This window comes from Triticum aestivum, chromosome 1B, assembly GCF_018294505.1.
Source record: "Triticum aestivum cultivar Chinese Spring chromosome 1B, IWGSC CS RefSeq v2.1, whole genome shotgun sequence".
NCBI lineage: Eukaryota > Viridiplantae > Streptophyta > Magnoliopsida > Poales > Poaceae > Triticum > Triticum aestivum.
In genome coordinates, this window is record NC_057795.1 from 96,392,347 (window position 1) to 96,405,591 (window position 13,245).

Consider the following 13,245-nt stretch of genomic DNA (forward strand, 5'->3'; position numbering starts at 1 on the left):
TCTTCTATTGTATTCGATGAATCTGCTGTTGCTGTGTGCTGCTGTCTATATTCTGTCCAATAATATATTTTGTAACCTGTGCAAAAATCAGAAAAGTAAAAAAAAAACCTAATATTCATACTAATGGCGCATCACCTCAAGGTGCGCCATTAGTATGCCAAAGGATACTAATGGCGCATCACTACAGAGTGCACCATTAGTATGACAAAGCACATGGTTACGTATGGCCCCCTGGGAGGCATACTAATGGCGCATGGTGTTACATACTAATGGCGCACTGCGTGATGCGCCATTAGTATACCAGATACTAATGGCGCACCAGTGGTGCGCCATTAGTAAAAAAATACTAGTGGCGTGATACTAATGGCGCACCAGCAGTACGCCATTAATAGGCAAAACTGGTGCGCCATTAGTAGGCCTTTTCCTAGTAGTGTATACTGGGTTGCTTGAGTGATAGAAGCATAAACCCGAATAAGGGGGTTGTTGCGTATGGGATAAAAGAGACTTGATACTTCAATGCTATGGTTGGGTTTTACCTTAATGATCTTCAACAGTTGCGGATGCTTGCTAGAGTTCCAATCATAAGTGCATATGATCGAAGAAGAGAAAGTATGTTAGCTTATGCCTCTCCCTCATATGAAATTGCAATAATGATTACCGATCTTGTTAACAACTGTCTAGGACAATTCCGCACACTGATCCATCATTATTCCACACCCGTTATTTATAATATATAATAATATATTCTAACTTTATATTAACAACACATACTTTTATATTTTAGTTCTCAGATATCATGCAAAGCTATCCTCTTTATACCCACAACGTAGTTTTATTTCTCGTTTCTAGTTGGAAGCAAACTTTTGGTGTACGTAGAGTCGTATCGTGGTAGATAGGACTTGAGAGAATATTGATCTTACTTTTAGCTCCTTGTGGGTTCGACACTCCATACTTATCACATCCACCTTTGGAAATTGCTACGACGCTTCCTTGCACTTGGGGATTATCAAGGGCACACGTGTTCCTCCGCTGTCGTTTCTTCATAATGGGGGCGCGGATGGTTTCCTCCTCCATGACCGCCCGCGTAACCGCATCAGCCGCCATTTTCGTCGCGATACGGGACTCGGCAACCCTTATCCTCTCCTTCCCACGATGGGCCACCCGTTCCCGGTGTGACTCATAGTCTGCTCGAACGGTGATGGGGAAGGAAAGGGATTCCGGCTATTGGGACCGCGATGATCCAACCCAGAGGACCCGAGCGCTCATTGAGCCGACGCTATGGAGTCCCGGCGGACAGATCCGTCCGTCGGTCGGGCGCTGTCCTCCCGGGAGCGGTGGAGTGCAATGCGGACTACCATTGCCTCCTCCAACCTGCATAGGATGACACCCCAGTTAACGGATCCAGACTGCTCGGAGTCAGATCTGCTTCCTGCCATGACGGAGCCGGCCGGATCCCCCCGGAGGTGAGCTCGGGTGGCGGAGGGGAGTGGAGCGAAGTGGCTAGGGTTTGGTCTGGTCGAGCGGATGGGGACACACATATGTGGGGTCGGGTGAGCCAGCATGGTCCGGGTCCGACGTGGCGGGCGTGCCGGGCGCCCCATATTTAGGTCCGTTTGAGGCTTCTGTTTGGGTCAAAAAATCGTGACCAATCAGTGATCGGACGGGCCGCCCGGGCGTTTGAGGAGGGTTTGGGGTGTCCGGCTGCAGATGATCTTAGATAGCAAAATGTCCTTAGTATTTTACTGTTTATACCAAGCAATAACTTTTTTTAAAACACAATAGAACCAGATGGTTACATACACTCAACTCTATAAACGCAAACATGCACATCTATCTCTAGGAGCACCTACGAATTCGTAGTCGACAAAAACGTTTTCTCCCACTGAACGAACATCATCGCGTGAAGTTCAGGATTTGAATGCTGATGGGGTTGATTCCACCACTACGCTTAACGGATCATATTTTCTTTTTAATTTATAAGGATTACGTGTATGGTGTACCCTGTCCATAGAATCCGCGTCATCCGAGTGTCGTCACCCGAGTGTCGTCACATTTTATGAGCAGGCTTGGCTTGGTGCAAGACCAGGAGTTGACTCCGCTCACACTCCCCTTAGCCTTCAGCAGGCTTGGCTGGGTGCAAGACCAGGAGTTGACCCGCTCACACGCCCCTTAGCCTTCAGCAGGCTTGATTCCGCTCGGCCACGCGCCGGCCCCTAGGCTTGATTTCTCGTCTCCATAGCCGGCTGGCCGGCTCGAGGGGCTGTTTTCTCCAAGCTCGGTTGCGGTATGGGGAGTGACGGCGCTACTGCCAGGAATGCCGGCGGTGCCATGGATGGCGACTCCGGCATGGATCTTGCTTCACCGACCGACAGAATTCATGGAAATGGTTCGCGATCCTGATTTTTCGTTTGTCTGGTCTACTCTGCATTTGTTTTCTCGAAGCTGATTTTTCGTTTGTATGATCTACTTTGTGCAACTCCGCCTATGTCTTCTAGGCATAGCCGGTCCCAAGCCCGGATAAAGGATGAGGATTGTGATAGGTTTGGCGAGCCAACGTAAAAACTAGCCAGTCCCATAGGTATGAAACCGATTTGAACGAGAGTAGTACTAGGATGGGTGACCTCCTGAGAAGTCCTTGTGAAAGAGTTTCATATCTAAGGGTTGTGATAGGCTTGGCAAGCCAATGTAAAAACTAGCCAGTCTTTTGGGTATGAAACCCATTTGGACGAGAGTAGTACTAGGATGGGTGACCTCCTGGGAAGTCCTCGTGAAAGGGTTTCATATCTAGCCTACCCCAACTTGTTTGGGATCAAAGGCTTCGTAAGTAAGTATGATCTACTTTGTGCATTTACTCACTGCATTTGTTTTTAATTTTTCGTTTGTCGGATTTACTCTGTGCATCGCTATTACTAATTCCATATATACTCCATAAACTAATTACAGTCATGCTCTATCTAAATATACTACAGATGGTAGATTCATTATGCAAAATTAAATCTAGCAAATTCAGTTAGAAAATATTGTTCGTTACAATACATCGTTAGATGAGAACCTTCTCTCTGTTTGCTCTCGCGACAGACGAAAGAGAGGCTGACCCGTGTGCCACCGCTCTCCACCCTCCGCCGGCGAGTCGACGGGTTCCTCCACCCTCCGACGGGTGTAATTTTAAACCTTTGTGCGGTGCTGTGTATCATCGGTTATCCTTATTAATAGATCTGGGGTGTTTTCTGCAAAAAGAGCAATACTTCAGATCTGGCGCGAACCCAGTAGTATTGTTCATACAGTCCATATAATAATATGTAAGCTATGTGTAAAAATTGGAATTTTCTCTTGAATGTGAATCCAATTTTGTTTCTATAACCCACGTATCTGTGGTTGGACAAACTCAAATTTTGGAATGCGTCTTGTTCTTTGGAAGAGAGGTAGTATTCAATAAGGATATACTACTGTACATGGTTTTTCGCATTAATTCCTTAGTATGTGCACATAGTCCGCTAGGGATACATGCATAAATGATACTACAAAACAGAGGAACTAGTGCTACGTAGTAGTATTGCTCTGTAAGCCCGGATTTTTCTTCTTGGTTTGTTTTTGAGACCTACTTCACCCTGATTTTACACCCTTCTCTAGAGAAACTTGTGAATTGTTTATATTTTAACCATTCTACCGAAATAAGGCTAAATGTTCTAAACGAATGCAGTGGCCATGGACGGTAACCTGATGGTTAGTAGAGGTTCTGGAGATGCCCAGCAGTTGGAGGATGCTAGGAGGACGAACACGGATACTACGCGGGTGGTCATAAATCCACTGCTGCTAGCATCAGCGTGCTTTGGCTCGTGGAAGGCATTGAATTTTCTTCTCGTCAGGGAAGACGCACAAAAGCCACCAATGGTGATGCAGACTCAGGCATTTATTCACTTGCTAATGGGTGACGACGACGGCTCAGCACACCAGGCCTTCGAGAATGACGTTGAAGAGGGCGTTGATCAGCTTGCTTTGCCTGATGGTGGGTATGCACAGCTCCTCCTCGACGGTGTCATGGTTGAGGGGGACACTGTACTGCATGCGGTTGCCAGTCATGGGGATGACAGGAATTATTTGGAATGTGCTAACATTATCTACGGCAGAGCCAAGCACCTCCTTTTTGCGCTAAACGACAAGGGTGACACGCCCTTGCATTGTGCTGCTAGAGTTGGGAATTCAAAGATGGTTTCTCAGCTCATTAACCTAGTTACAAGTGAGGATGAAAGGCATCAGCTCTTGAGAAAGGAGAACGGGCGTAAGGAGACGGCCTTGCATGACGCTGTCCGCATCGGGAACAATCATATAGTTGATCTGCTAATGACGGCAGACAAGCAATTGGCTAACTACCCCAGCGGAGGCATTTCCCCGTTGTACCTTGCCATCTTGCTGGAGAAGTACACCATTGCAATGACGCTTTACGAAACAAGTGAAGGGAACCTCTCCTACTCCGGACCAAATGGACAAAATGCATTGCATGCTGCGGTTCGTCGGAGCAAAGGTATGATGCATACTTTTATACATCTGTGCCAAACATTTCTCTACAAGAGCACTTTTACAATTTCATATTTTTTCTTGGTAGGTAAGATTAATACTTTTCGATAATGGGCACTTTTATTAACTCAAAATGTAGCATCAAACAGATAGAAAGCATGATGAGTAATACCCGGCCTCTGCATAATGAAGATGCACACAGCCAAACACCACGAGTCTGACAAAAAAAAGAAGAAAATAAACGAGAAACCGACATATCAACAACAATAGAGTCATATAGGACTAACACTCTGCCTATGTCGAAAAAGGTGGTGGGCCGATCCGGAGATTATGCCGCCTTCATTGTTTTCCCTATAATTACTTACTCCACCACGCTTCTTAGGAAAGTCAACTGTTGTAGATCAGCTCACATGCATGTTAGCCGTTGGAAATCATGGATGAGTTAACTTATTGGTGGTGGGAGATGGTAGCGCGGGATATCTTCAACCGGTTTGGATGATGGTCATGTAATAGGATAGGCGATTAGTTTACCTATCTATCTTTTGCCAGCCGGTTGTGGCTTTTGGGCCTTTTTTTGTTTTTGTTGCTCTTCGTGAGCCAGCTTATCATTTTGTTGCAGACTGCAAGACATTGTTGAACTACTTTATTTTTTAATAAATGTGGCCGTATGCATCGTTCTGATGCAGAGGCCGGGGAGTCCCCCCTTTTCGAAAAAAAAATTGGTGGTGGCAGTACAAATATGCTATGCACCCTTTCCCCCCCAAAAAATGCTATGCATCCTTTTTCTTTTTGACCATACTTGCATAATTGTACCAACAATAGCACTTTTACTAATGTTATATCATTCAAATATTTGTTCAACTGTTGGTCAAAGTTGAACCTTAAATCCCATTATCACTTTACATTTTTGGATATCAGCCTTTTGAGCACAAGAATAGAAAAAAAAGGGGGAATTTTTCAGTTGTTGACTAGTATATAATTTCAAATATTTAGAAATAAGTTGCCCGGTGGTGTGGTAGGTAGTGGTAATAGTACGCGCCTCACTCCGAAACAAAGAAAAAGGTGCGAAATTATGCATGCAAATCAATACTGAATTATATCAATTTCATATCCCATACTTTGTTCCCACTTAAGATCATGCACAACATACTGAATTTTATTGCATTTTTCTTTATTTAACTTAGACTAACATAGAGAGCTCATCTACAGGTATGACAAATAAGTTACTGACATGGAACAAGAGCCTTACAACACAAGCGGACAAAAACGGGAGTACGCCTCTTCACTTCGCTTCAGATCAGTTTAATATACATGGTTTAAGTGTGAGGCAACAAGTCGTGATGATCACTATGTTCCCTTGGCGTCGTTACACCTGTGGTACCCAAATTCTGAAGCAAGTATTCAAAGCTAACCTAGCTCAACTGTATCAACCAGACAAGAGCGGATTATTCCCCATACATATAGCGGCATCCATTGGCTGCGAAAGAACTATAGCCATTTTTATCGCGAGCTGTCCTAGTAGCGCCAGTTTGCGTGACACAAGGGGGAGGACATTTCTTCACGTTGTTGTTGAGAAAAAGATGGGCAATATAGTCTCATTTGTTGGTCGAAATTCATCTCTAGCTTGGATTTTAAACTTGCAAGACAATGAGGGAAACACGGCACTGCACTTAGCTGCCCAAGCCGGAAATTTTCGGTTGTGTTGTTCTCTGTTCGGGAATCCAAGAACGCTCCTAAGTTTGACAAACCACAATGGACAAACTCCTCTCGATGTGGCAGACATTGGCACCAAGTTCTTGGTAATCTACTCTATTCACTCATCTCCATGTACGCTAGTTAGAAATTTAGTCCAAGATAATTGTGATTCGCGTAGGTAAATATTTCTACCCTAATATTATCATTTTTCTATAGATTTTTCCGCTTACCGAAGGAGACGTATCTACGGTGCTCAGACAGGCTGGTGCCAAGAGAGGCGTTTGTCGCACGGATCACTTTGCAGAGAAGTACAATATCCCAGCGAATAAAATGAAACAATCAGAGTTGCTGAAAGATTCAGCACAAAGTACAGGCATCGTATCGGTTCTAATAGCCACCATGACATTTGGTGCAACTTTCGCTCTACCTGGAGGTTACAGAGCGGATGACCACACTAATGGTGGCACACCAACGCTTGCTGGGAGGTATGTGTTCAGTGCATTCCTAGTGGCCAACACATTAGCTTTTGTTTGCTCTTCAATAGCTACGGTTGGCATCATGTACGCTGGTAACCCTACAAATAAGATGTCAGCCCGTAGAGCACACTTTGTGGCATCTTCGTTCTTCGCACATGGATCGGTGACAAGCCTCAGTGTTGCTTTTGCACTTGGCGTATATTTGGTGCTAGCTCCCGTTGCACCCAAGACTGCCATCGCGATCTGTTTAATCAGTTCCCTTGTAGTGCTTTACAATGAATTTGAAGGTCTATGGAGAGTAGTTCTTGCCACAAATTCTATTCGTAAGAGATTGGGGTTAATTAGAGCAATGAACTCGGGCATTCCGAGGACCATTGGAAGAATCGTTAGGGGATTTTGGCAATTTATAATCATTTTTATTTGGCTTGCATATGTCAGCATAAGTCAGCAACATTAACATCAAGTTGATATCAAAGTACACCCAGCCTCTGCAACTACTCAGATATCAGGAGCAGATCGAGACATCGAGGATGCATGACATGTAGGCAAATGATGAGTTGGTATTGTGGGGTAATGTGTCTAACGTGTCCTAAAGATAACTGTGGGGAGTATTTGTATTATATTTATTTTCATGAACTTTTGAATAATGCGTAGTATTTTGTTGGTGAAACCCTTTATTCTTGGTACAATGTTCTATAAATATCTGTGATCTCGTATCATTACTTGGGGATGCTTACATTTCTGAGTCCTTTAACAATGGAATACACACCATTCATTAGTGGTAATCCCAAGGTTTAGAATCGTTTCCACTACAGCAAATGGCCCAGCGCATAACACCTCACTATTCATAGTAGGTTTTTTTTTCTGAAAAGGGGGTTTACCCCGGCCTTTGCATCAGAAAGATGTATACGGCCCATATTATTAATAAAAGAAAGGTCCATCAACAGTCTCCAAGTCTCGCAGCAGGAAGTAAACAAATGCTCACAAGAGCGGAACAAAAAAAAAGGCAAAGCCACAACCGGCTGGCAAATAAAAATAGGAGCACTACATGCCTATCCTATTACATGACCGCCATGAAAATATCCTGAGCTACCATCCCCCATCGGGTAGACGCATTAACCAAACGCTTCCTGGCCTCCGTTGGAGTGAGTAGCGACCACATACGGATCAACGCAGTGGCCCTGAAGATAACCTGCAAAAAGTGAATGTTTGTTGTTCTGTTAAAAACTAAATCATTTATGCAGTTCCAGACTGCCCATAATAAAGCACAAACGCCTACACGAATGTGCCTCGCTGTATCTGAAGATATCCCATCGAGCCACGTCCCAAATAACGTGTTGATAGAACTGGGCGGATTAATATTAAAAGCAATATGAATCGACCGCCACAAAATCTTGGCCAGCGGACAATCAAGAAAGAGGTGTTTGATAGTTTCGTTATGGTCTCAAAAACTACATCTTGCAGATCCCACCCAGTTACGTTTTGCCAGATTATCCTTAGTCAGAATAACTTGTTTATGCACAAACCACATAAACACTTTGATTCTCAAAGGGACCTTCACTTTCCAAACATGCTTCGAGGAAGGAATCACGCTAGAGTTAATAACATCAAAATACATGGATTTGACCGAGAATACGCCGTTCTTAGTTAGTTTCCAACACAACTGATCTGGCTGCTGAGACAACTGGAGATCCATCAATCTTCTCACAAGATGAAGCCAGGCCTCCCAACGATTTCCCACTAGCGTCCTCCGAAAATGAATATTGAGGGGAGTAGATTGTAGAACTGTTGCAACGTAAGCATCTCTACATTGAACAACGTTATACAAAGTAGGATATTGAAGCGCAAGGGGAGTCTCGCCAAGCCACGTATCCTCCCAGAACCTCGTAGCAGCTCCATTTCTGACTAAGAACCTTGTCCTATTGAAAAAGAGTGGTTTGACTCTCATCAAGCCTTTCCAAAATGGTGAGTCAGTCGGCCTCACTGTCACCTGGGACAAAGTTTTAGAGTGAAGATACTTATTTCGCAAGATCTGAGCCAAAGTGGCCTCGGTCTCGGAAGAAAGCTTAAACAACCACTTTCTAAGGAGACATCTGTTTTTGACTTCCAAATTTTCAATACCTAGACCCCCTTGGTCCTTCGGTGTCACGCCCAATATGCGACACTATCCTAAAGAGACTCGAAGGTCCCACCAAGGATAGAACCGCATATTGAAACGCTTTGCAAGGTGGATATCATTACATCAACATTACATAATAGATGGGGATACATATATAAGGCATACAATGCCACACGAATACAACAATATATCATACACAATATCAACATCCGACTACAGATGAAACACAAACAGAAGCTCAAACGACATCCACCCTGCTAGCCCAGGCTGCCGACCTGGAACCTATCCCCTGATCGAAGAAGCAGAAGAAGAACTCAATGCAAGCAAGCATCGCTCTCGTGTCATGATCATCGCATAACCTGTACCTGCAACTGTTGTTGTAGTAATCTGTGAGCCACAAGGACTCAGCAATCCCATTACCATGGGTATCAAGACTAGCAAATCTTAAAGGGAAAGGAAGGGGTAAAGTGGTGAGGTTGCAGCAGCGACTAAGCATATATGGTGGCTAACATACGCAAATAAGAGCGAGAAGAGAGCAAACGGAATGGTGGTGAAGCTAGCAATGATCAAGAAGTGATCCTGAAGTCCTACTTACATCAAACATAACCCAAAACCGTGTTCACTTCCCGAACTCCGCTGAAAAGAGACCATCACGGCTACACACGCGGTTGATGCGTTTTAATTCGGATCTGGTGTCAAGTTATCTACAACCGGACATTAACAAATTTCCATCTGCCTATAACCGCAGGCACGGCTTTCGAAAGTTTATACCCTGCAGGGGTGTCCCAACTTAGCCCATGATAAGCTCTCGCGATCAACGAAGGATATACCTTCTCCCATGAAGACCCGATCAGACTCGAAATCCCGGTTTACAAGACATTTTGACAATGGTAAAACAATACCAGCAAAGCGGCCCGATGCGCCGACAAATCCCGATAGGAGCTACACATATCTCGTTCTCAGGGCACACCGGATGAGACATCCTACGAGTAAAACCAGACCTCGAGTTTCCCCAAGGGGGCCCCGCAGTCTACTCAGTTTGGACCAACACTCGAAGGAGCACTGGCCCGGGGGGGGGGGGGGTTAAAATAAAGATGACCCTCGGGCTCCGGAAACCCAAGGGAAAAAGGGCTAGGTGAGGCAAATGGTAAAACCAAGGTTGGGCCTTGTTGGAGGAGTTTTATTCAAAGCAAACTGTCAAGGGGGTCCCATAAATCACCCAACCGCGTAAGGAACGCAAAATCCAGGAACATAACACCGGTATGACGGAAACTAGGGCGGCAAGAGTGGAACAAAACACCAGGCGTAAGGCCGAGTCTTCCACCCTTTACCAAGTATATAGATGCATTATTAAATAAGAGATATTGTGATATCCCAACATAATCCTGTCCATCATGGAGCAATCTTCAACTTCACCTGCAACTAACAACGCTATAAGAGGGGCTGAGCAAATCGGTAACATAGCCAAGCAACGGTTTGCTAGGAAGGGTAAAAAGGTTAGAAGCTGACATGACAATTTGGGAGGCTTGATAGAACAAGGGATAGGTAGCATAGCATAGCGATAGAACGAAGCAACTAGCATAACAATGATAGTAATGAGATCCAAGGTGACGGTCATCTTGCCTGAAATCTTGCTAGGAAGAAGAATGGGTCCATGAAGAAGACGAACGGGAGTAGTCGAATGAATCCTCACAATCGCAACATTACCGGAACTAAGAAGCAACACCGGAAAGAAACAAACAACATGGTAAATGCACATGCATAAACATGGCATGATGCACAAACAAGTATGATGCATGTCCGGTTTAATGAGGCATGGCATGGCAAAGTGCAACAAACAATACTACAAGTTAAGTGGAGCTAAATATGCAACGAGTTGCATATTGAGAAAACACCACATTGACATATTTAGTTTAATCTCGTTTAAGCTACCAAACAATATTAAATGTTATTAAGCATGGCAAGGGGTGAAGCATATGAAAACTACCTATCTAGGCAAGTTTAAATGAGGCCGGAAACAACAAACAACAATTCCGGAAAAATCCCCATGTGCATAAAATGAATTTGGTACTGTTCTGCCCTAAACCATATTTTAAGGTTGTTAAACAGGAAAATAAAGTGCACCATGTTAATCTATGCATTTTTCTACCCTATTTACATATAAAGTTTATTAAATTTGGAGCTACGGTTATTTAGTTATGGAATAAATCATTTTAACATGGCATTTATGCAAATTTAATCAAACATCATTTTAAACATTTAAAACATGGATGAAAGTGGAAAAATGTGAAACTAGACAAAATTCTAAGCACTTTACATGTAGAAAACATTTTAATATGATGCATGGTTATGAAGTTAATAATGCATGAAATTTAGGGGTTTTTCTGTAAATCTGTAAACTCCTGTATAATAGCTAAATTCGCGGATCTGAAAAAAACATGTCGGGCCGAATTTGGTGGGCGCAAGCTAACATGTGGTGCGCTGGGGCGAGGGATAGGCTAGAGGCTCACCATGGGTCGAGGCCCGGCTGGAAGCAGAAGAGGCCAGCTGGGCTTGGTGGAGAGGGAGGCCTGCAGGGGCGCTAGGCCTTGGAGCTAGCGGCCCAGGAGGCTGGCCACGCGCGCGAGACGACGGGTCAATGGGCACGGGCGCTGCTCGTGCGCTCATCTACAGAGACGGGCGGGCGAGGAAGAAGCAGGGCACGACGGCGCTGCTTGATGGGAGATTCGACGAGATGGGGCTTGCCGGCGGCGGACGGCGGTGGGGATCAGCCGGATCTGACGAGGGGAGCCGGTTCCCGATGGTGGGAGTCGAACAGGACGACGACGACTCAGCTCCTGCGAAGAAATACAGAGAGCAAGTGATTTCAGAGAGGTGGACAGGGAGAAGAAACGGGAAAGGAGGGAAGAACGGGCGCGGCTTGGCTGACCGGAGCTTCGCCAGAGGCGTGCGGGCATGGTGGCACTGTCGGAGGAGATGCAGACAACGGGGAGGGTTCGGCGAGGAAGCAGGGCCAACCGGAAGGAGCGATGGCGCTTGCTGCTGGTCCGGTCGATGAACGACAGCGGGGGCAAAGCACAAGAGGCGACGGGGTCGAGCTCGGGACTTGCTGCGAGGACGAGGGCGAGGACAGCTCCTGGCGAAGCAGGCGCGGCAACAGGGCGATGCGGCTGGGCGGCGAGCCTCCTGGATCCGCGCGACGAGGAGGAAGACGTGGCGCGGGCGAGCTCATGCTCGAGGACCTGAAGATGGCGCGGCGGCGGAGCTTGGGCGAGCTCCTGCTCGTTCTTGGGAAGGAGAGAGAGAGGGCCACCATGAGATAGAGAGGGGGGAAAACAGGAGGAGGAGGAGAGGAGTGGTACGAGGCCAGTGGCATGACCTGTCGCGGGTGCTCGCCTGCGGGACGACGGCGATGGCGGAGCAAGGCAAGGGCGACGAGGTGAGGAGGAGGCGCTCGGGACAGGAGCTTGCTACGGTTGGAGCGGGAGAGGAGGAGCTCCTTTGGTTGGCTGGGTGGATCGAGGGGAGGAGGGTGACTGCGAGGGGATTTGGCAGGTGGATGACTGCAGCGATCTGGTTGGGTGGATATGGATCGGGAGGGATCCCAAGGTGGAAGAAACAGAAAGAGTGGCGGCGGCGGGGAGGGACAAAGCTCCTAGGTTTTAGGGTTAGGCTAGATTAGGTATGGGGTTGGTTTATATATAATAAAGAGAGTGGGTTTAGTCCGTCCGATCGTAATCGGGCGGTCGAGAATAAATAGGCTAGGGAAGGTCAAATAAGAAAACGGAGATGTTTTTATAGATGTTTGGGGATGATCTGAATCCAACGGTGATGACTGAGCGGGTCGGGTCCGGGAGAAGTTTCGGACACGTGCGCGAGGGAGCTGCGAGCTGGCAAGAGAGGTTAGGTGGTCACGGTCAAGAGGGAAGCGAAAACCCGATTGGTCTCGGAACAATCAACGAAAGCAAGGGGGACGCGGCAACTACGAACGGGTGCAAGTTTTATGAAAACATGCAGATGCAATGCGCATGATGCTATGAGATGACATGCATAACATGAACAAAACACAAAACAAAAGACAAAAACCCAACCACGGAGGAAAGAACATATCACATAGCCGGAAATGGCAAGAGTTGGAGTTACAATTATGGAAAGTTACATCCGGCGCGTTACAACACTCCACCACTACGAGAGGATCTCGTCCTGAGATCTAGGATGGCACCGGAGGGAAAAGGAAGAGGAAGATAAGAGGTAAACTAAGTTGCTTCTTTGACGAACGAGTGAAACCACGAACCTTGAGAGGTTGAGCAATTAAAAAGAAAGAGTACAACAGAGATGAATGAGATTGCAAACAATCCGTTGGAAAAGAGGAGCAAGAAACATTACGAGAACTTGAAGGTTGCAAAGACATGAATCAAGAGTTTAATGGACAAGATAGGA

The 13,245-nt window shown here is 45.9% G+C and overlaps 1 protein-coding gene across 1 annotated transcript; it reads left to right on the plus strand.

Moving 5' to 3' along the window:
* Nucleotides 1-2,081: 2,081 nt before the first annotated feature.
* On the plus strand, nt 2,082-7,515 carry LOC123109877 (protein ACCELERATED CELL DEATH 6). The gene is made up of 4 exons (XM_044530417.1): nt 2,082-2,386; nt 3,701-4,522; nt 5,725-6,314; nt 6,427-7,515. The coding sequence occupies exons 1-4, from the start codon at nt 2,287-2,289 to the stop codon at nt 7,141-7,143; spliced, it is 2,229 nt and encodes a 742-aa protein (XP_044386352.1). The 5' UTR covers nt 2,082-2,286; the 3' UTR covers nt 7,144-7,515.
* The last annotated feature ends 5,730 nt before the right edge of the window (nt 7,516-13,245 follow it).

Excerpts from the sequence above, each read along its gene's own strand:
- LOC123109877 (XM_044530417.1), top strand. The coding sequence starts at position 2,287 with ATGGGGAGTGACGGCGCTACTGCCAGGAATGCCGGCGGTGCCATGGAT. Across the intron at positions 2,387-3,700 it reads CGACAGAATTCATGGAAATG|TGGCCATGGACGGTAACCTG; the intron begins GTTCGCGATCCT and ends AAACGAATGCAG. Across the intron at positions 4,523-5,724 it reads TGCGGTTCGTCGGAGCAAAG|GTATGACAAATAAGTTACTG; the intron begins GTATGATGCATA and ends GCTCATCTACAG.